The sequence below is a fragment of the Andrographis paniculata genome, unplaced genomic scaffold (genome assembly GCF_009805555.1).
Source record: "Andrographis paniculata isolate CXL003 unplaced genomic scaffold, ASM980555v1 Contig82END, whole genome shotgun sequence".
NCBI lineage: Eukaryota > Viridiplantae > Streptophyta > Magnoliopsida > Lamiales > Acanthaceae > Andrographis > Andrographis paniculata.
Genome location: NW_026137620.1, coordinates 622,972 through 646,377, shown reverse-complemented (window position 1 = coordinate 646,377; position 23,406 = coordinate 622,972). Strand labels below are relative to the sequence as shown.

At 31.4% G+C, this 23,406-nt stretch overlaps 3 protein-coding genes across 11 annotated transcripts; 2 read left to right on the top strand and 1 right to left on the bottom strand.

The window, feature by feature from the left end:
• Window positions 1-482: 482 nt before the first annotated feature.
• Window positions 483-12,094, top strand: LOC127241266 (uncharacterized). Of its 7 annotated transcripts, none has more exons than XR_007836491.1 (13): window positions 483-697; window positions 1,350-1,393; window positions 1,500-1,580; window positions 1,781-1,888; window positions 2,192-2,283; window positions 2,392-2,466; window positions 2,555-2,624; window positions 3,313-3,414; window positions 3,520-3,631; window positions 3,709-3,771; window positions 3,952-4,050; window positions 9,097-9,142; window positions 11,678-12,094. XR_007836491.1 is itself a non-coding variant. In XM_051260198.1 (12 exons), exons 1-11 carry the CDS (start codon window positions 502-504, stop codon window positions 4,038-4,040), a joined length of 1,032 nt encoding a protein of 343 aa, XP_051116155.1. In that variant the 5' UTR covers window positions 483-501; the 3' UTR covers window positions 4,041-4,050; window positions 11,678-12,094. The 7 variants fall into 7 exon arrangements, 5 of the variants coding, with proteins under 5 accessions (XP_051116155.1, XP_051116156.1, XP_051116154.1 ...); XR_007836492.1 differs by having other exon boundaries at window positions 11,641-12,094; XM_051260198.1 differs by lacking the exon at window positions 9,097-9,142.
• On the bottom strand, window positions 4,825-11,907 carry LOC127241265 (uncharacterized). Of its 3 annotated transcripts, XM_051260195.1 has the most exons (9): window positions 11,712-11,787; window positions 11,087-11,150; window positions 10,764-10,901; window positions 10,321-10,445; window positions 9,817-10,216; window positions 7,889-9,163; window positions 7,067-7,161; window positions 6,618-6,762; window positions 4,825-5,597 (listed from the first exon to the last, which is right to left on the bottom strand). In XM_051260195.1, exons 3-9 carry the CDS (start codon window positions 10,777-10,779, stop codon window positions 4,981-4,983), a joined length of 2,673 nt encoding a protein of 890 aa, XP_051116152.1. In that variant the 5' UTR covers window positions 10,780-10,901; window positions 11,087-11,150; window positions 11,712-11,787; the 3' UTR covers window positions 4,825-4,980. The 3 variants fall into 3 exon arrangements, with proteins under 3 accessions (XP_051116152.1, XP_051116150.1, XP_051116151.1); XM_051260193.1 differs by having other exon boundaries at window positions 10,764-11,150; window positions 11,712-11,907; XM_051260194.1 differs by having other exon boundaries at window positions 10,369-10,445; window positions 10,764-11,150; window positions 11,712-11,907.
• An 8,422-nt stretch (window positions 12,095-20,516) lies between the features above and the next one.
• LOC127241505 (uncharacterized) lies at window positions 20,517-23,261 on the top strand. The gene is made up of 3 exons (XM_051260596.1): window positions 20,517-20,906; window positions 21,355-21,488; window positions 22,165-23,261. The coding sequence occupies exons 1-3, from the start codon at window positions 20,715-20,717 to the stop codon at window positions 22,976-22,978; spliced, it is 1,140 nt and encodes a 379-aa protein (XP_051116553.1). The 5' UTR covers window positions 20,517-20,714; the 3' UTR covers window positions 22,979-23,261.
• Window positions 23,262-23,406: the final 145 nt, after the last annotated feature.

Sequence of the window (23,406 nt, the reverse complement as noted above, 5' to 3'; positions counted from 1 at the left end):
CGTGTCTACAGTATAGCAGACACGGTATCTGAGACGAAGGGAGTATTTTTTTAAAAATAATATTATTATACATATATTTATTTACTTAAAGAAAGCAATTCTCTGTACTTATCATTTTCAAATTATTTTATTAAACAAACAAACACAGTATTTTTTTACTATTTATTCTACTTTTTTAACTAGGTAAAAAATAATAAAAATTACAGACTATATTAAAATTAAACAAGCTTTTTCGATTATGCTGAGTGAGTATTATTTATAAATTATTATTATTTAAAACTGAGATTTAAAAATGAGACAATCTATTAGTAAGTCCATGGCTTTACAAATACCACGTATGTATATATATATATATAAATAATTATTTTTAAAATATATTGTTATAGCTCAAATGGTCCAACCGACAACCGACTGGGCGTGTGGATAAATTATAACCAGGAAAAATAAATCAAATATATATATATATATATATAAAATAATAAAAGCATATATCGCTCAAAAATGGGAGTAAATAAAATAATCGGACTCCTACCTGCAGCTTCACCGTGGCGAAGAGCCGAGCGATCAAAATCGGCGATTATGGCGACGGCAGCCGGATTGACGTACTCCTGCTTTTCTGTTAAAGCTTCAACCAATACTTACTCCAACCGCAAGAAACTCCGCCGTCCGCAAAACGTAGATGGAGAGTTTTTCGTAGGTACGTACATACATATTCCTAATTCCTAATTTCTGATTTTATAAATTTCTCGCCTGCGATTTCTGATTATGTTCATGTTCTCTGCGTTTTTTTACGATGTTTTGGTTTAAATCTGCGTGTAGAAAAGTATTTGAGCTTTGGAGCACAAAATACGTTGAAGGATAAAATATTAGCATCAGTTTTTGAGCTTATCCGTGAAGAAAATCCGAAGTGAATTCTCCTCTCTCTCTCTCTATATATATATATATGTGTGTGTGTGTGTGTTTACTGTGAATCCGTAGGTTTTTGGTTGATTTGATTTCTGTATATCTCAACTCTGCTGGTTTCACATTAGTAGAGGTCGGGATAACAGAGTGGTAACTGATAACCAATAGGATCAAACACAATAAGAGAGAAGAAGGTTATTTATATTTGAGCTGATAATAAGCGAATCTGCTTAATTATTATATATTGTTGATCAATATTTTTGGAAGATTTTATATTATATAAGTAATGATGCATACGTTATTTAACAACTACAACAATCCGGTGTATAGAGTTAGTTACTTGTGTTAACATTCGAGCTACACACATGATTTAATTTCGTGTATCACTACTGTGTTTGATCTTTCCGAGTTCATCCAGATTGATTCATGTGTAATTTTGGGTGCAGACACCACGTGCATAGATTGTGATACATGTCGTTGGATGGCTCCGGTAAATATATTCTCAAGGATTAACCTATCCTGCTACACACTTTTCGGGCTTTCAAATGGAATCACATTGTTCTAGTCATTCCACTTATCTCTGCTACATTTTTCAGGAAACATTCAATCGTCAGGGTAGTATGTCGGCAGTGTTTAAACAGCCCGCACGCGAGGAAGAACGACTGAAAGCCCTTCAGGTTTCTTTATTTTTATTTACTTTAGGCGACAGAAGTTTACAATCCATAAGAATCACTGTTATTCTACATCTTGTAGGGGCTCTCTTCTAGTTTACGGTTCCATTTGTTATTTATGTTTGTTTGATAAAATTTTACAAACCAAACTTATGATGCTTTGAATTGAATGTTAACTCAAAGTTTTATGTAAACTGTGTTTCAAGGCATTGCTTTCATGCCCAACAAACTCGATCCACACAGAACAACCTCCTCGCAACATTTTACAAGTTCATAAGACCTTCCCTATTCCAATCAACGAGCAGAGAATTCAGGTATCCATCGTTATCTTACACCTAGTTTCTACCCTGTTTTAGTTTCACCAATGTTTCGTATGTATGCATGATGCTGCACAAATCACAAATATTTTTCATATTTTTACATATCACAAGAATTTGTTGTAGTCTAGCGCACGTGAATTTAAAAGAGCTCCCTAATATATTCAAGATAATTACGTATTTACAAATTACTGTCTTATTTCATCATATTCGAGGTGTGATAATAGCAAGTAAAGTATCTACACATTATTCATGATTTGAAGTTGTCTAAACTCGGGCTGATTAGTCGACTGTTTCCAGGGAGTGTATCATTGTGGTTTCCATTCTGAAAAATCATTCGGCGCAGCATCCTACTTTATCACACGGCCACAAGGAAATATTCTAATAGACAGGTACACTATCTATCAATAAATTCGAAACAGTTTCAGCTCAACATTTTTGGTTTTGTCAAGAGACTTCCGAGTTCTGACCATCACCACATTTTTAAACTTAACATGTAGCCCTCGATACACAGAGCAACTGGCCAGCAATATCAAGAAGATGGGCGGGGCGAAATACATGTTTCTTACTCACAAGTAAGCTAAAAAGTAAAAACAATTCTCACATATCTGCTCTTCTTTTACCATATTATCATTTAGCCGTGATTGCTATCGTGATTTTCAGGGACGACATTGCAGACCACGATAAATGGTCCAAAGAATTGGGTTGCCAAAGGATTTTTCATTCCGAAGAAGTAAGACTAAGACTCAGTTTACATAGAAGCTTTTTGAGTTTCAGAAAATTACAGAAACAGTAAAAAATTTGAATACTTGATCCGATGTTTTGTGAGATAAAATAATTATTTGATATTATGATTTTTTTGAAAAAATTAGGCTATGTTTACACTGACTTTTTGAAAAAAATTAGGCTCCGTTTACGTTGACCTGCGTACATAATGAAGTCAAATTCAACTATTTTTTAACCAGTTGCGTGTTTGTTAGTTTTTGTTGATTCAGTGTAATGTATACAATATATTAAGTTGAATTATTTAAAATCAAATTAAATTTAAATTAATATGTGGACTAATTATTAAATTATAATTATTTTATATATATAATAAATATATTAATTAATATTAATATATTATAATCGGGTTGTCGTATCGGATTTAAAGTTGAGCGTCTCAACCATAGCCCAACCCGTGTATTATTGTTTCGGGTTCGTGTCAACCCGTATACATAATTGGGTTGAAATCCTTGACCCAAATTCAATTATTTCGTATCGGGTTGTCGTATAGTGTTAATTTTTGTCAGCTCTACTTGTAACTGTATCAAAAAAATTTAGAAACTTTCAAAAATATGAAGCATATGGTCTTTGAGTATAGTATTTGTTTCGAGTACAAGTTTCTAGCATAATACCTAACCGATGCCTGATGTCACCAGGTATCTCCTCGTACATCCGATGTCGAAATCAAGCTAGAAGGGAACGGTCCGTGGAACATAGACGACGACATTGCACTTATACACACCCCAGGTCACACAGAAGTAAGTAAAATGTTTTCCTAAAAGACTATAAGGATAGAATTCTACTTTACCGACTTTTATTAGTCATCTTCGACTTCGAATATAATCTCTCACTACAATGGGCAGGGATCGGTCTGCTTACTTGACAAGACGAGGAAGGTGCTCTTTGTCGGAGACCATCTTCTGGTTAATGAAGACGGCGAATTGAGCATTTCCGAGCACTACAACTGGTTCTCAGGCATGTGCCATATATAGCATATCCTTTGTTCATCTTCTTATCGACATTTCTTATAAATTTTTTTTACTACTGAGCAGTTCCGATACAATTGAAAAGCGTCGAAAAGCTACTCGACTTAGATTTCGAGTGGATATTGCCAGGTAAAAATTCTCCAGCCATTATATTGTTGCTTTTATAGAGCTGTCTTTGTTTAGTGTTTATAATTTTAGGCAGGTATAATTCAGCGTATCTGAATCTTATATATCATATATTGTACCGAATTTTTTTTTTTTTAAAGAATATATAGACACACATATTTATGTATATATATTAATGGTCAGGGCACGGAAGGAGAGCTGAATTTAGAGACGCAGAGGAAAAGAATCAAGTGTTACGAGCTCTATTAGATGCCAAAGGATTTCGATCCTAGAAAGACAAAGGTGATCCTTATTTGTATTCATAGCTTCATACCTCGTAAGTACGTGTAGTGTAGTAATTTAGCCGCTTATATGTTTTCAAATAATAATAATAATAACTTAGCTATGTAGGTAAATATGAGCTAGGATTCCAGGCGTGCACTACTCATACAACCTTAGTTTATCGTGAATGTGTTGTGAGGTGATTAATAATTTGGTTGGAATTTGGATTTTGAGTTTAAATTTTAAATAATACAAAATTAGATTTTTAATAGTTGTATAATTTGATATAAATACATTTTGAATGTAAATTTTCTTTGTTTTAGTATAATATAAAAATATATGATTGATTGATTTGATGATGTTGTTGACAGAAAAAATTATAAGAAATTCGTAAAATTCTGACTCAAATCTTTGAACCAAACTTGAGTCGAGTGTTACTGAATTTCAGGCCAAGTTTTGTTTGCTGGGTCGACCTGGCACAGTTTTAAGCTGGGTTTAAAAACCCAGACCTAAATATGGCCCAGTTTGAAATCAGGTCAAACCAACCCAATAATTTTTTTATATCTAATTTTAAACTGATCCAGATTTCTTTTTGGGCCTATTTTTCAGGCCCAAGTCCTTTTTTCTTTTTGTCGAAACTAAATTTTCAGGGCATGACCATTTATGGATCCTAATCATTTCCCTCTACTAAATAAAACATCTTATGCAAATGCCACAAATCAATATTTCACGTAGAGCATAGAAAAAAAAGCATACGTTACCAAAATCATAAAAATGCAAATAAAAGACAAAAAGAGTTCAAATTGCATACCTTTTTCGAGCGCTCCACGTCGTCCAAATATAAAGAAAGATCCCTCCAAAGGCCGACATCTTTACCCATAAGCTAAAATAATAAATCGGCAATGGCGACAGCAACTGACGGAACCGAAAACAACGCAACGCTATCGTTAATCACGACGGCCACTCCAACAGTTCAATACTCCCTTGACTCACATTCCAAGCACCCTGAGAAATCTCAAGAAACATCTGTTCCCATCCCCAGCTCGAATACCCAAGAAAGAACCAATAATCGAGCGCAGATAGTTTCCCGCCTCTAATTTCTTCGACTACGTCGTCAATTACAGACTGATCGAGGAAGTACACATTTGGTAAAACTTCCACCGACTGGCCTTCGATAAATCTCCGTGTTAATGCCACTAAAGGCACTCCACGCTGCACGACCGGGCCCCCGAAGGATAGGGGGGCCTCCTTTAATAGTTCGTATCCTTGTACAAACTCTTCGGTGGAGTCCCAACTTATGTGTTTGTTAAAGATCAGACCTTGGAACCCGGCGGTTTGGTCCGCTTTAAATATTAATATTTTGGAATAATCGAACGGATGAGCATCCTGAAGCTTCTCTGATGCAGTGAGAATGTGGCCGGGGAATAGCTGCGGCCGTTCGTGTAGGCTGACGGGAAGTTGAGCGTTAATTTGGTACTTGTTTTCCAATCTTTCTTTCAGGAGAACTTGGTGGTGCGAAGCTCCGATATGTGTGCTTTGTTCGACCGAATTCTCGTCCTGTTGTAAATCTAACATGAAGAGAAACGGAAAAAGAAAGAATCTTATAGTCAGATAAATATACAATTAAGGTAAAAGTACATTTTTAGTCTTAATCATTTTATTCATATATATACACAAGAAGTGTGTTCACTTAGTCCCGAAAAAGATTACCAAAAAATAGCACACTCTGCGATATTGGTTTGTCTCAAATATTCTGCAATATTTCTAAAATAGAAAGTGATTAAATATATTTAATCTGATATCCTACACTTGATCCCATAAACACTTTTCTCTCTCGTTATATCACTTAATTCCCACATTCTAATTAATACCATTCACCTAAATTCTCGTGTCGAAAATAAATGTTGCATCATATACAATATCTACATGTAACAATAAAAGTCAACAAAATAAACAAGACATCATTCTCGGTAATGCTTTTCTGATTCTTTATATCTCACGAAAAAAGAAAAAAAAACATTTAAGACTAAAAACTAGCACACTCAATATGTTTGATCCTAGAACACTATCTACTCTATTCCACACTCCAAATGCCTGATTTAGATAGTCCGGTAATAGAAAGTGCTAAAGTGTAATACAAAGTGCTAAAGTGTGTGCGTGTCTACATCACTACTAGTGAGTCCATGTCATCAATTTCCGTATCCAGTGTACAATCAAGCGATTTCCATACGAAATAACTACGCCTAGAAGTGAGATTTTTGGATGTATTTTGGTTCAAATATTTGTCTCAATGTGATCTCCAAATTCATAAAGAAAGGCATAGGTGTACTTCCTACAGTTAAGGGCGTGTGCTTTTGTATTTTCAATCTGATTTTTGTACTATACAATCTATTGTAAATATGTTATCAACCCCTTAAAAAAATATAACGACAAAAACCTATTGTCCATTCAAATAATTTCAAATCCAAAACACAAACAAACACACCCTAAAATACTGAACACCAGTGAAAGAAAGGATAATTTGAAACAGTCGTGCAAAATTGAGCAAGAAACAAGAAGACAAAACACAAGTTTCAGCGGAAACTTACTTTTATCCATGATGAGATCGAGCGCATGGCTCCCATGAGCAGCCAGAAACTTGATGATATCGGTTACTGCAATATCTCCTTCATAGGGCACGGCATTGTTCTTCCTGTCTTTTGGGAATAGCAGCAGTAGAGGATAAAGTTCCCTCTGCAAATTCAGACACGTGAGAAAGACAATTGAACGAGAAATCATCAGGTGTGCACAGTAAATACTAAATACAACGGAAAATTGGAGTTGTTGAAGAGAAATATAAGATGACTCTTCAACTCTCGTTCCCTATATACTTCTATATATCAGGAAGTAAATAAAAGTTGATATTGAGCACAAATGTTGGATCAAGTTGCAACCAGATTTGTTGGCAAATATTAGTAATATCGCATTAGACAAAGAAGACAACAAAGTACTAGAGACATATGTAAATCATGAAATCCTGGCATCTGTACGGCTGTACCTGTCCGAATGATTTTATAATTGAGCTGCAGTCGTTTTGTGTGCAATCCATCATATATATAAGAGGGAGCTTCGATGAAGCATCTTCAACATACTCTGCCACATATCTAAGCCAACGATCAGAATCAACACAGAGTAACATTTCATCAGTATGCATTTTCATGCTGATGCTTTTAAGATATCCATTAAGACATGAAAAACTGAAAAACTTGATGAAAAGGAGGGATGAATTGAGGCAAATTATTGACGAGTAAAATTCATCAAGTTAACAATAAAACAGTTGACTAGTGCAATACATTTGTTTGAACTTTTGAGGTCCCTATTAAAATATTTCAACAACAATATAAGAATGAGAAAAACGTCAAGTTAACCGATCCTTGCTGCCAACAACTACATTCTTGTACACTTCGTAAGCCTGATATCTAAAACAGGAGAAGTAAATTATTTTCTTCTCTACCATTTTTCACATCTAAAATTCAAAAGTATGGTTTTACAACTAGTTTGAATATGTCACTCCGCTAGGACCAAAAATGAAGGTAAGCCGAGACACTAAAATCTCGCTGTGTTCCCTATGTCAGGTGTCCGGTATTAGTTTTGATCCAAATCCTTCTTCCTGACAAAACTTGCTCGACTTATATTCTATGATATTCAATTACATAAGAGAAAAAGTCTCAATCCTAATACAAATGAGAAGCTTTGTTTTAGATAAACCTAAAAAAAAACTTTATTTAAAAGCAACTGAATTTAAAAGAAGTGATTCTGAATGTATTGATAACATCAATGCAGCCTAGCAGTATAAGAAAAAAATCAATGAACTTCTTACCGCCTCTCGGCATCAATTCATCCTTCCTTGGAATATTTATCTTTGTGCTGGTGTAAGTCTTAACTGCTCTGTACACTTCACGAACAACAAGCTCCATCCTCTGACAAAACCCACACCAACTATTGCTAAAAAGAACCAACACATTCCTGTCTTGAAAGTGGTCAGAATTCTTGAGGTCGGATTTATTTTTGAGTACCAGCTCAGGGAAGGTACGAGGTGTAATCAAAGGAATAGAATCTGTCTCACGAAAATTGAGGTTAACAAACGGTGGTCGCATACCATCTCTAGAGGTAGGAACTATGGCAGATGATTTTATATACGGATGAAGCCTTCCATTTAGAAAATCATCAACAAATGCAGATAGCGAAGAATAGCTTAATGTTGACTGTTCAGCTAGAACATAGTGTTGCTGAGAAATTGGATCGATCATGACAATGGATGGAATCTTTAATCCCCCAGTTAGCGTTTCAAGAAATCCATATTGACCGTCACAAACAAAAAATGAACCACTATAATACCCCTGATGTTCATTTTCTTCTACTTCTGAGTTTTTGGTCTCGCCATCATTCAAACTATCTTGAGCAAGCTCAGGTTCCACAGAGGAAAGGAGTTTAACATCGGAGGATTCTTCTTGGCTATCCAATGTGGGATGTTCAAAGTCAGAAGAATCGGGAAGCTCCCTATGCAATGTAGGGGAACTAACAGGATCTGTCTGCTGTTTACCTTCATCAACAGTTTTATCGCCACCTGCAACAGGCTCTCCTAAACCTTGACTAGACGGATCTTCACTAGGTGATGGAACAGATTCATCAACTTCAACATCAAAATCCTTGGATAACAGTTGAAATCCTTTATCCTTGGCTAGAGAACTTAATGTTAGCCTTTTCTTTTGGTTGAGTACGTAGTTTAAGATCTCTTGCATAGAGCTACTTTGCATATCAGGAACTAAACTTTCTAGCGTAAATTGTTGGCCATCATTCATTACCATCACAGACATTTTATCCTGAATAATTAACTTCTGTGATGATGAGAAAGGCTGCAGTCTTGGATGTTTGAGGGCACTCGATGATCCCTCGTTACTTTCACTTGATGTTCTGTCAGGTCTCACAGTAGCTTGTCCATGGATCTGTTTTAATGCTTCAGTATGTTGAGCTAGCTCTTTGAAAGCTTCAAGAGCTTCCTGACTCTCTCTTCTTATTTGCATGGAGTTTGATGACCTATCAACGAAAAGAAGCAGTGCAGGTCTCTTTGCAGGTAAAGTGATCTCCGAATCTTCTAGCTGCATGATGCCGAAAAGGTAGTCTGTAATTGAATATTCGAGAATAGAAAAAGAAACAACCAAGACAAGAGTAATAGCAGTGAAACTAAAACTTAGGTTGCCAAAAGAGAGGGCCAATGCAACTCAGAGCCAGTCAATAAGAATGCGTAATTTGTAGCAGGTCAAGTGATGAATAGAAAGTTATATGCTTAGACAACTCATTTATCATTTTTCAGTTTCCATGTATGATGAAGTATTTAAATTCTCAATTGTCAACTGCAAAAATCGCCATTACCGTCTTATATCAAATCACTATGATGCCTCACTACAAAAGATTTACTGTTCAACTCCTATTTAAGCATGAAAATTACTCTGCTTTCAAAATAGTTCCTGTTTGCTCTACCTTGTTTTCTTTGCATGTACCCTAACCAATTTCCCTCGAGTTACAGCAACATGTTGTCAGTGTAAAAAGAGATTTCTTCGCTAAGATTTCGGGGTAATGTTTGCGGAAGGCCCTAGAATGGAGTTCTTATGTTTGCAGGAAGAATAGATGGATGAACTAATCTCACTGCCAAAACATTAATGAAAACCTATTACATGCATAGTGGATATGGATTCACAAAACCAAACATAAAAAGGCAGGGTACAGAACAAAAGGATGAGGTACAACTTGCCTCTAAAACAGGCGAGAAGCGTGTTTGTAGGACACTTCTCAGATCATCAACTTCTTTGAGAATCTTTGAACAACTGGGACATCCACTAACATGTAGAGTCATCAACCAAGATAATGGTTCATGAATATGTAGCAATGGCAAAAGCGTGCTTTCACGGACAACAGCAAATTTAATCCTTTCAGGGGGTAAGAAGAACTCTCTAGCAACGGTAGCTAACTTATCAAAGAACACTTCAAATTGTTCGAACTCATGTAAACTACAGAGGTCACCAATAGTAAATTTTGCGTCTTCAGTCTCCTTTAGAAGACTATTATTTGTTGACGTAAACTGGTCAGTCAAAGATATTCCACTAAACCCATTGTCAATACCACAACTGAGTTCTTCGCTTTCCATACCCTGTTCATATTAAAAAATGGGTATTTCTTACCAACCAGAATAAATTAATCATGAACTTCTAGTTAGTTGCATTGATTAGGGGGAAAAGAAAAGCCATAATCCACCTTTATATTATCCTTATCTTCCACCGCAAGAGGTCCATTGTTCTTTACCTTTACATTATCCTTCTCTTCTCCCACAAGTGGTCCGTTGTTGTTTTGGTTGAAGCCAGCCCTGAGACTACCTTTTCCTGGATGAATTTCAGTTTGTCATTCATGGAAGCATTTAAGCAGAAGATAACTCGAAGCCATTTTGATAATAATGCTGATTTCTTTAATAAGAAACTATCAACAGCAAGACATTTATGTAGTCTACTTACAAAACTGCAAGAAGGTTGAACAACAAATACTCTTTTCTAGAAGTAACTGTTAAAAAAAATGTAAAGACGTGCCACAAAAAAGGGGATTATGCATACCGTAGACTGAAACATTGAGAAATATACAATACATACAAACACACATATATATAGGTTTATAAAAGGAAAGGCCTGATAGAATATGTAACCTACCCAAAGTCAGAGTCATGTTCTTGCCGAGCAATCTTGGAGTCCATCCACAAAATTCCAAGAGAAATACGGCCTTATCAGTTGAATTAAGGAAGTCCTTCAACTCTTCTGGTGTTGTTAAGGATTTAAAAGGCAGCTCATCTGGTGAAGATGACATAACATATCGAACAGAGGCTAAAATATTCTGCACTCTATATCTACCTCGGTATTTATAAGACAGGGAATTATGATGGTAAAAAATTGTTATCTCATCAGTAGCACCAAGGGCATCAGCTAATGCTCTCTCCCCATTTTTGTATAAAACCATAAGCTTTAGATCTCCATACCTCACATCATCATTTGCAACTGCATTAGCCAATTCCTTCATCAGAGAACGCGATTCGCCAGACCCTATCGAAGACAGCATGTTAAAATATCAGCTAGGACATCAATCATAACTTGTGCTATCGTACATGGATAAAGAACACAATGATTCAGAAACACCAAAAAGGAAATATATGTATGTATGTATATATAGCCAATCTAAATTTTTCTCTTTTGCTGTTGAATGTTTTTTCAGCTGAAATGATTCAACATACTCTACTCCACTCTTTGAGCACTACTGTGTTATCAACAAATCAAATCAACCACGCCAACTACAAACAATATAGATTCATGCAAAGTGCCTCTTAGAGAATTGAGAGACATGATCGATACAAACGTTCAATAAACTCTTTAATTCAATATAAACCATTCCCTATCGGGAGGAAAATCTACATACTTTTTTCAGACTGCAAATTAATCCATGGCTTCCTTTTAGCATTCGTGAAAGAAGAAACCAAAATAAACAAAACGAGGCCTATTTGTTCATCGTTTCTAACTAATCCAGAGTTTCATTCAGTTACTTCAGGTTTAAATTCATTCAATCATGACCACAGATACATCCAAATGGACGCGATCATCATCAATTACATGGAACCGTGACGAGGAGGAGGAGGTGAGGATGGAGACGAATCGCGGAAGAGTAGTTCAATTTCGTGAGGATCTGCCATTGCACTTCCGCTCCTCCTCCCCCAGCGCCGCCGCAGTCCGCCGCGTGGATGAGGAAAACACACAGCACTGCAACCACCAGCAATCTTCCACCAGAATTCAGATTTGTCATACACATGTGGTTTTCCTAACAGCAGTTCAGATTTCGGGAGTGGGAAAGAAGCCGAAGTTAGGGTTTGAAAGGGGCTAATCGGTGACGACAGAGGTTGTTGTACTGTTTCTTTTAAGTGTTGTACGTTGTTGCTACTGTTGCAGTTTGGTTTTTTTATTTTTTAATTAACGTAAAATTAAATTTTTAATTTGAATTTTTATTTGAATTATATTTGAATTTGATATTTTATAAAATAAAATATGTTTATATAAAATCATACGAGTAAATTACAACAAAATGAGAAAATAGAAAAATTTAAAAATTTTAAAAAAATAAATGTCTAAGATTGAAACAAAAATGATGGGATAGAAATAATGTAATATCTATAGTATATACAAGTTTTTTGTGCTTTTTTTTTTATATTCTTAAATAAAAATACTTGTTACACATGATGCTATTATAATAAATTTTAGTATTGATAATAAATTTTAGTATTGAAGGTAATTGTTTGTTTGTGTTTGTGTTTGTGTTTTTATTTATTTATTTATTCTTATTTTTATTTTTATTTTTTTGATAAAATAGTTATTAGAATTGTTTGATACAAATTTATAGGATGTGTTTCTTTTAAATTTGTACAAAATGTTTTACTATTTAGATTTACATTCCTAAAATATATATATATATTTCTTACAACATATTCCATCCGTCCCACATAATTTGTCCCTATTTTTTATTTTTGTATGTTCCACATAATTTGTCCTTTCTATTTTTTAAAATATAATTATACACTTTAATCGCATTTTAAATTTTAAATTTTATAATTTTTTAATTTAATTAAACTTTCTTATCTTAATCTTAATCTATAATTATTTTTACTAAATAATAATTATTTTTACTAATACACTTTTTAATTATTTACTAATTATACTTTACCTTAAATTCTCGTGTCTACGGTAATACACTCATATTACATGGGACGGAGGGAGTATCATACAAAATATTATTTGAATATAAAATCCAACCTCCGAGTCATAACTTTTACAATCCATTCCCTTACAACACTACAAGCTCTAGGCACCTATTTTCCCCCAAATACATTATTCATCTAATTTTTTAAAAAAATAAAAAAATCAAATTAAATATTTATTTTTTATTTTTTATATTATTCTAAAAATCAATTTTACATTCAAAATATCACATCAATACCTATTTATATCACATCATATAATTATTTAAATTCAAAATTTTTACTATTCAAATCCCAACTCAAAATCCAACCCCAAGCAAACACACATTGCACACAATTATCCATTCTCTCTTTTTTCTATTTTTTTTAATTATTATTATTATCATACTATAATGATCATCATTCTTCTACACTTTCACGTCAACTGTTTTTTTACCCAAAAAAAAAATTATTTTTGTCTCGTAAAAAATAACTTAGTGGTGTAGAATGAATTCGTGATTATAAAGTCATAGGTTCAAACTTCTCCAAATTCATCGGGTACATATAGTTCTCTTTGAGTGACAATAGCATATAAAAAATATGAGCACCAAAGTTTGATATTGGCTAAACTATTGGTTTGTTTTTTCAACAAGAAATTTTCAATGTATTTTTCCAAAAAAAAATAATATACTACTGTAGACAAAAATAATAAAAAATTGTGTTATATTTTTATAAACACAAAATCGTATAAATTAAATTTAATTTAAATATATGCGGGTCTTATTCTCTATTTGGATCCTTTGATTCTCTTCCCGGGCCGATCCATTTTCCAACTTGGGTCTGGATGGCTTATTTGATTCGAAGGGACTTGGTCTTCAGTTTAGCTTTGTCGGCTTTTGGAGGGCTTTGGTATCCATGTTGGCGATTTTGATCATCGACTTTGGATTGATGTCTCATTTGAATGATTCGACGGAATTTGATCTTTGAGGATAGATTTAGTGCTCCATAATGCTTTTGGCGGCGTGTTCCTTTAACTTTTTGATCGAAGAGAGCCGAGTTTGCGCTTTTGATGAAGAATGCAATGAACATCTTGAACGTTTGAGAGTGACTTTGAAGGTTCTTCCTTGACTTTGATGGATTCCTCAATGGCTTTAAGAGTTTTGATTCTTCCTCCGGCTCGGGCATACGACGAAACTTTATCGATTTGTCAACCAATATTGGATTATTTGTCCAAATTAGTGACTTTCGATGAAGAACGTCTCGAATACGACAAAATTTCATCGATTCGTCAACCAATATTGGATTGTTTGTCCAAATTAGTGACTTTCGATGGAGAACATCTCGAATTACACGAGGAACATGAAGAACAATACATAGAGAGTTTAGAGATTTACCCCTTTACTTGAATCTTCAATGTAACTTCGGTGTGTAATGAATTGACCAAGGCTCCTATTTATAGGGGAGGGTGGCCTTGGCTTCCTTTTCGCATGGTGCCACGTGGCGCGTCCTGATTGACCAATATGAAGATTTTATAATCTTTCCTTTTTCATCACATGTCCTTTTTCATCACATGTCCTTTTTCATTTTTTACGAATTTGATTGTGTACCTTTCTTTCTCACTAAAATCTATATATCATTACATTTTTTAGAACATATTAATTTATATACTTTCTTCATTGACAATATCTTTATATCATTGTTTTTTTTTTTTTTTCAGAAGATATTAATTTATATACTTCATTTATTAACAATATTAATTTATTTTGCTTTCAAATTTATTATGGCTCTATTTATACACGTAATATTTATACAATATCTTCTATTTTAAGAAGATTTTTGCATTAATGGTTGATATATATTGTACAAAATTAACATATGTGCATAATTTAATATCATATATTTATATTATTAGAATTTTATTTTCTTCCAAAATACATTATATTTAATTTAATTTAGACATTTAATTTTTAATACCTACAACTACACATATTCATTATATTTATATTATTTACTAAATTCTCTATATCTCGCATTAAAAAAACAAAAACAAAAACAAAAACCAAAAAACAAAACAAACACGCCCTATGTGTTTTCCACCTTTTATAATTTGAATAGGAAGATATGGACATTTGGTCATTTTAGGTGTTGATTGGCCGTCGTTTGGCTTCCCACGTCTCTATCGTGCTTTCTCTTTGTCTTTGTCTATAAGAATAGACATAAAAGGAGTCTAAACATTATTATATCTTTTGTTATTGATGTTTCGAGTTATTTTTTTAATTCCAAACTCTACAATTTATTTTTTTTTGCTAAACTATATAGATATAGTAATGTTATATATATATATATATATATATGACATCTGTCATCGAAATTTATGTTCATTTAATCGAACAATTTTAAGAAAAATGAGTTAAAATATAATTTTTTTTTTCATTTTATAGTACAAAAAAATTATAAAAAAAAACATTATTTTTGTTTATTAAAAGACAAATATAATTTTTATGACAACTATAAGATCTTAAGGATGGCAGATAAAGTACTCCATCCGTCTCACGTACTATGTTCACGTTGCCGTTTCTGTCCGTCCCACATTCTATTTCACTTTCCTTTTTTGGAAAATGATTATACACTTTAATCTCATTTTAAATTTTTTAATTTTTTTTATTATTTTAATTAAACTAATTAGTTATCTTAATCTTAATTTATAATTATTTATATTATAAAATAATTATTTTTAGCCATACATTCTTAATTATCTACTAATTACATCATTCCTAAAGTACCGTGTCTACAGTGTAGCAGACACGGTATGTGGAACAGATGAAATATATATTATTATACATATATATTCTTATCTAAAATTTTACGGATTTGTTTCATCTAATACAAAATTTTCGATATGATCTTTTTAATTATTGTTATATATATATAATGTGTATATATATCTATATACAAGTTAAAATCTTTATACTCTACATAGTAAAAAAAATACTACATAAAATATAACTTTTTTTATACCATATCATGTTTTTCATATATAACCTAAGAAAACACATTAAATTCAAAATGTAAAACAAATACACTCTGATTTTTTAAACTAATATTGTTTAGATAAATATACTTGTTGGTTGTGGTTTGAAAATAATTTGAATTTATTCGAATAATATTTTAATATAATATTTTATAAAATAAAATAATACTATATTTTTAAAAATTATACAAAATAATTAATATTACCTCAATTTAAAATTATAAAAAAAAATAAATAAACCAATGTCATTGAATTTGAAAATTAACTTAAGTAATATTTAATACTCTCTCCGTCTCTTAACAATTTTATCCATTTTTCTATTTTGGTCCGTCTCATAATAAAGTATTCATTTTTTTTAATAATTGTACTATGTACCTGACATTACAAATACCCTTCCAATTTACAATATATTACACAAATGTCAATATCATACAATACTAATAGGGTTAATTTAGTCTTTTTTATTTTTATTTCTACTTTATCCTAATATAATACTAATATTTATAAAACTCCGTGCAAAAAACAAATGGATATATAGATATGGGACGAAGGGAGTATAATATTTAAAAATAATGATATATTTTAATTAAAATACAGTAACTAAATAATAAAAATGTGACTTATGTTTCTTTAACCTAATTTTTTCAAATTTTACTATTTGAATTATGTTTTTTTCGATATATTTTTTTTCACAAAACATTCAATCAGATATTATTTTAATACCAAAGTCAAATCAATTTTTTTCCAAACTCAACCAAAAGAAGCAAACTTTGGAAGAAACATACTTATACTTTGATAATACTACTTTTGTCATCGAATTTTATTCTTATTTGACCGGACATGAGTTTTAAGAAAATTGTATAATAATAGAATCTTTTTCATTTTATAGTAAAGAAAAAATAAAAAAGTTGGTTTTTTTACTTAAAAAAATAAACGAAAATAAATTTAGATAAAAAAAAAAAATGATAATAGATTTGGATGATGGGAGAATATTATTATTGCCACTGTTCTTTTATATTTTCTCGTTTTGATTGTGGCACAATGGTATAATTTAGATAATTTTTTGCTATTTTGTCCACATTTTTATTTTAAAATAATTTTTAAAATATATTTATAAAAGATAACATAGAAAAATGAGTGCAAATAAATTAAAGTTGAAAGTTGAGTATTTTAAATTAAACTTAATAGCAAATATAGAATTATAGTATTTCAAATTCCTTGTCTCTCAAATACTCTATCCGTCTCAAACACCCTGCAATATTTCATTTTTTGTTTGTCTCAAACTCATTGTAACATTTCCAAATTTAGAAATAATTAATAATATTTTTATACATATATTAATATACATTTCATTTTATCACATCACATCACTCAAATGAAAAAAATAAATAATCATTTATTTCTCCAATCACATCACTTAATATCCAAATTATCTCAAATTACCATACTTAATACTCCCCACCTAAATTCCCGTGCCAAACACAAATATTGCACGGTGTTTGGGACGGATGGAGTATAATATTACTATTACTTTTTCAAAATTTGATGTCATAAAAAAGTCGCAACTTTTCCTAGTTTATTTTATTTTATTTAAAAATATTTTATAAAATATAGCTAACAAAAGTAAAGAAGAAAAAAATATGTATATATTAAAATTATACTCCATCAGCCTCTCAGGGTCATATTTATTTTTTTGCGTTATTGTATTTTACATTAAAAATATTCATATATTTGTATAATTTTTTCTATAAATGTCATTCTATTAGTATTATATGACACTAATTGAAGTATTTTTGCAATTTTTATTTAAGTTGTACTACGTTTTGATATAATAATTAGTATTCAAAATTCAATATACAAAAAGTAAATGAAACCCTTAGAGCCGAATGAGAGTAGTATTTCATCAAGATAAAATAATGAAAGGATGTATTCACTGTTATTGAACTGATATTTTATATTAAATATAGAAAATTATGTCTATAATATAAAAATAAATAAATAATATTATTATATCATTAACTTCTGTGAGTATATAAAAAATATATACTCTTATATCAATTTATTTTTTTTATAAAAATATTAATATTATATTAGAATAAAGTAGAAATAAAAGTAAAAAAAAGAAAAAACTAAATAAATAAACATGTTATTTACCACCCGTATACAGCTTTTATAGTTGTAAATTTGATGTGTTTAAATATATAGTATTTCTTTCATTCCATATAATTTGTTCCTATTTTTTATTTTTGTTCGTCCTACATAATTTGTCATTTTCTTTTTTAAAAAATTAATTATACACTTTAATCATATTTTAAAATTTAAAATTTAATTTTTTTTAATCTTAATTAAATTATTTAGTTATCTTAATTTATAATTATTTTTACTAATATATTTTTTAATTACTTACTAATTATACTCTATCTAAATTCTCGTGTGTACAACAATACATCCATATTACATAAACGGGGGAGTACGAAAATGTGACTATAATCATTAATGATAGATGCATCGCTGCCTTCCACCGAATCAGGAAATGGAATATCTAATTTTAATAATAATATAATAAAATAAATACTAATAATGACGCGGCATTTGTCGGTAGGCTTTCCTACTCTCAACAAATACCATCCATTTTTTTCTTTATAAAAAATGATAATTTAAGTAATCTAAAAATTCTTTTATAATTAGGTGACAAATTACAAGTGAAATAAATAAATAATAATATAGAAATGACAATAAAATAGTACATTGGATTTTATTTATTTATTTAAAATAGTCGTTTGACTATTATGGCTTGTTAAATACTCCTGTACTATGTAAATTTTTAATATACGAAAATTTCATAGGAGTATAATTAGTAAATAATTAATATTTTATTAATAAAATTAATTATAATAATTATATATTAAAAATTAAAATAATTAATTAATTTAATAAAATTTTAACTATTATTCTCTCCGTCCCACATATCGTATCTGCTATATCGTAGATACGGTATTTTAGTATGAATGTAATTAGTAGATAATTAAGAATGTGTTAGTAAAAATAATTATCCTATAATATAAAATAATTATAAATTAAGATTAAGATAAATAATTAGTTTAATTAAAATAAAAAAAACAAATTAAAAAGTTTAAAACGAGATTAAAGTATATAATCATTTTCCAAAATAGGAAAATAACATGGAATGTGGGACGGACAGAAACGGCAACGCGGACATCATATGTGGGACGGAGTGAGTATTAGAATGTATAATTCCTTTTAAAAAATAAAAATAACATAAAATGTGAAATTGACGAAAATGAAAAATATGACATCATATGTGAGAATATTCTTCCTCAAATTCTGCAAAAGTCTAAAGATATTACTATCAAATAACTAATAAATATAATAATAAAAATAATTATAAATTAAAATTAAAATAATTATAAAATTTTAAAATATAATTAAAATGTATAATTATTTTTAAAGAAAAAAAAACTATATATATATATATTACTACCATCTCTATTCTGTTTCTATTTTATGATATTTTCTCTAAATTAAGAATATGTTATATAACGTTATATGAGTCATTACATTAATAACATTATTAAATAAAGTTCGGAATCAATAAATATTCCTTACACAAGTTTATTTTGTTGTAGTAAATTAATTTAAAATAAAATATTAATTGAATTAATATAATGTTTTATAAAAAACAGTATGTAAGTATATTTTGATTAAAAACTATACAAAATAAATGATACTAATTTAAATTTGAAATTATAAAATAACAAATTTTTTTGTTTCATTAAATAAAGTTGAATATTATATATGCCATTTTTGGAAATTACGATCTTGTTTAGATATATATTTTTAAAAATATTACTTTTTAAATTATTTTTAATTGGTAAAAAAACAAAGAGCAAAATTTATTAGTCTCCGTTTACTTGTAAGATTTTATCTACGATTTTACTATTTTCATTTTCATTTTCCTAAAAAAAAAATATCAAATCAAATACTCAATTTTTATTTATTTTATTAGTCTAATTTTAGATTCAAAATATCACGTCAAATAACTATTTCAATTTAAAATTTTGTATATCAAAATTATCAATGTTGATTTCATAAATTTTTTTATTTTTTTAATTATTATTATTATTTTATCAATTTTCGTTTTATTCAAACTAAAATTTAATTTTATAGTATTGTACTGAACACGAACGTATTAAATGAATAAAAAGGATTGACTAAATTACCCAAATATCCAATACTGTCATATTTATTATTTTACCTGATCGTATTTTGGACGAAGAGATAGTATTTTTATTTTTTTATTTATCATAAAATAAAACTGTATCGAACAATTATTTTATATTCTACAAATATTATATTACATTATTGTTTTAATTAAAAAAGTATTGAGAAAATTATTATTAATTTAATATTTTATATAAAAAAATATAGTTTTTATAAAAAAATATAAATAAATAAATAATTAATTAACTTTATGTTATATTTTAAAATTTATTTATTTGAAATGATCATTCTAACATTTTTTTATACGATGAATATTATATTTACCAAATAAATAAAAATAGTGTCTTTTTTTTAATAGATTTTTCGCGTTCATAATTTTAAAAGCCGCAAGTGTATATATGAACATACAAATATATGTATTATGTATATGTAGAGAGAGAGAGAGGAGGCGGAGGAGAGAGAGAAGGGAACAGCTCCTCTCAGATCTGCCACCCTCTGCTGTCTGAACCCTTCTCTAATCCTCTGCTCATACCTGAATTCAGGAATCGAACGGATTACTGATTTTTCACCATTCGAGGAGAGGTAAGGGTTTGCGATTTTCGATTTTTTTGCGGGATGCAGAAGAACAAGAGAATCGATAACGATACCGGCGAGGTGGATTTGTTGGCGGCGGGGTCGTCGTCGTCTTCGTCATCATCGTCGCCGCCGAGATCACTGCCGATTTCGTCCGCCGGCGTCAATTACATACTACACCCGGTCTCCAAATTCGACACTCTCGCCGGCGTCGCCATCAAGTACGGTGTCGAGGTATCGATTGATTTTCACTATCCAATTCCCCTTCCAATTGCACTAAGCCACTAACCAATAGATTCGCTTCTGCTTATTATTCATAGCTCTATTTCGATAATTTTAGGTCTCCTTCGCTAATTCGTTGCTCGTTCTCTGTTATCGAATAGAAAAAAATTGGTAGCTTCAACTTGACTCCATACCTCTGTTTCCTTAGGGTTTCGTTGTTCTAACTGCGATTAAATCATATACACTAATGCTTGATTGAATTTTTGCACTGTGGTTTTGGAAGAATCACATCTAAACGTTTTTAGAAATCATCAAAATAACATGGATGAATCATGTACGAAGATGTTTGATTGATTTTATTATATATATATATATATATGAATGGCTGATCTTGTTGATGAATTAAACTGATGTTGTTGATGAATTGAACTCTGTTTATTCGTGATTCGGAATCGAATAGGTTGCAGATATAAAGAGATTGAATGGTTTGCTGACTGATCATCAAATGTTTGCTCTCAAGACGATTCAAATACCATTGCCGGGGAGGCATCCGCCGTCCCCGAATTTGAGCAACGGTCACGACGCTCCTCAAAGGTACTTGGATTCGATCCTCATTGGTAATTGGCTGCCTTGTTTCATTTACACGTGTGGCTTGTTTACATTGGCGACGTGTTAATTAATATTGTTTCATTTCGAATATATAGAAAGAATGATCGATGAATTATTGAGCTGATCTGCTAGTTTATCGATGCTGCCCTTTCTTTTCATTTATCCGGATTCTCAGGTTATTGTCTTGTGCTGTTTTGTGTTTTTTGATTCCCTTGTGCTTGTTTACAATGATTGTTTTTTATATATCTTTTTGCGATTTTAGCCGTTATATCGTTTGAAAGGTGGTTATAAAAAAGGAATCTCATTTAATTCAGAATCACGGGAAATGTTTTTACGATCATACGGCATTTGTTTATCTTTTCTTACAAGCAAATGTTTTATTATCTATAATGTGACGATTATGTGAATATTGATATGATTTGAATCTTGTAGATATTCTTCGGGAAAATTTATAATAAAATTTCGTTGATTTGTGCCTTCTTCACTCCTAATTTTGTTTAAATAGAAGTTTTTGGAGTTTTGAAAATTTTTGAAAATAGTATATAGTTAGTATTCGAAGTGACGCAATGTGATGAAAAAATAGTTATTTGATGAGATTTTATTTATTTTTAAAAAAAGTTGCGATTCACGAATAATATCAAAATTTCGCTTTCGATTTCAGGCCGAGCAGCTCCGAGCAGACGCCGCCGAACCGTCGTCATTCCGACATAATCAGTTCACTGCAATCGCTGAAATTAAAATCGTCCGATCGGAAGGTCACTCCTGCCATGAGCACTTTACAAAGCTACTACGGCCTCAAACCGCCGAATCAAAAGACGCCTGCGGAAGGTTTCGAAATGGCCGTTTATCGAAACGGAATCGCGCAGTCTCCCGATCCCGACGACCCATTCTCGACACGGGTATCTCTTCCTAACCCCCCGCTGAGCCATCAAAGAAAATCGAAAAGCGTATCCAATGGATTGATGTCCGCAAACGGCACCCTGCACGTCCCGCTTTTGTTGCAAGAATCGAAGGAGAGCAGCAGCGCCGAGAAATTGCTCGATAGGCTGGTGAGGCGGCGGCAGAAATCTGAGGCTGATTTTGCGTCGACGACCCCGCCGGAGAAACTTCTCAAGGAGGAAAACAACACCGGCAGCAGCGCGGTATCGGCAATCACCGGAAAACGATTGGCTCTGAGGCCCAAGTCGGCGAACCGAAGTGGCGGAGGAGGCGATCCTGACCCGGTCGGGATTAACGCGCCGATCGTCTCTACAGGTATGGGCGATTCGTTTCTGACCGATAATTTTGAAGGGGTGCGGAAATCGTCGAGTGCGTCGAGCTTGCAGGAGTCGGATAACGGTGCGTTGTCGTCGATATGGCCTACGGCTAAGTGGAGTTTGAAACCCGACTTTCAGGCGCTGTCTTCTGCGGCTATGCCTATGTTCGATGGACTGCCGAAGCCAATGGGTCGGAGGAACAAAGCCGCGCTCGATTAGGGAGGTCGACGGCGATCGATCGATCAATCGGTATTGGGTATTTTTCGAGATGATCTTAGGGAGGAAGGTTATAGGAGGGATGGCTTGCCGGTACGAAGATAAATATATATATATATATATATATACATGAATACTTACATTTATGCGAGGATTATGGATGGCCTTTGGTTATCGTTTTGATGAAATTATACATGTATTTGTATGTATTTGTATACATTGAATATATATTTATGTATTTATATTTATTTATTTGGTAGGATTGGAGCTGAGATGGGTTGAGAGATCTTTTAATTTTGTTATTGATACAGATAAGATAAGAGAAGAATATGCATATATATGAAGTGTATTTATTTGTGTATGTATGCGTACATATTCCTTGTTTATTTATTTACTCTTCATAGTAATAACACATGAATTTCTATGTATAT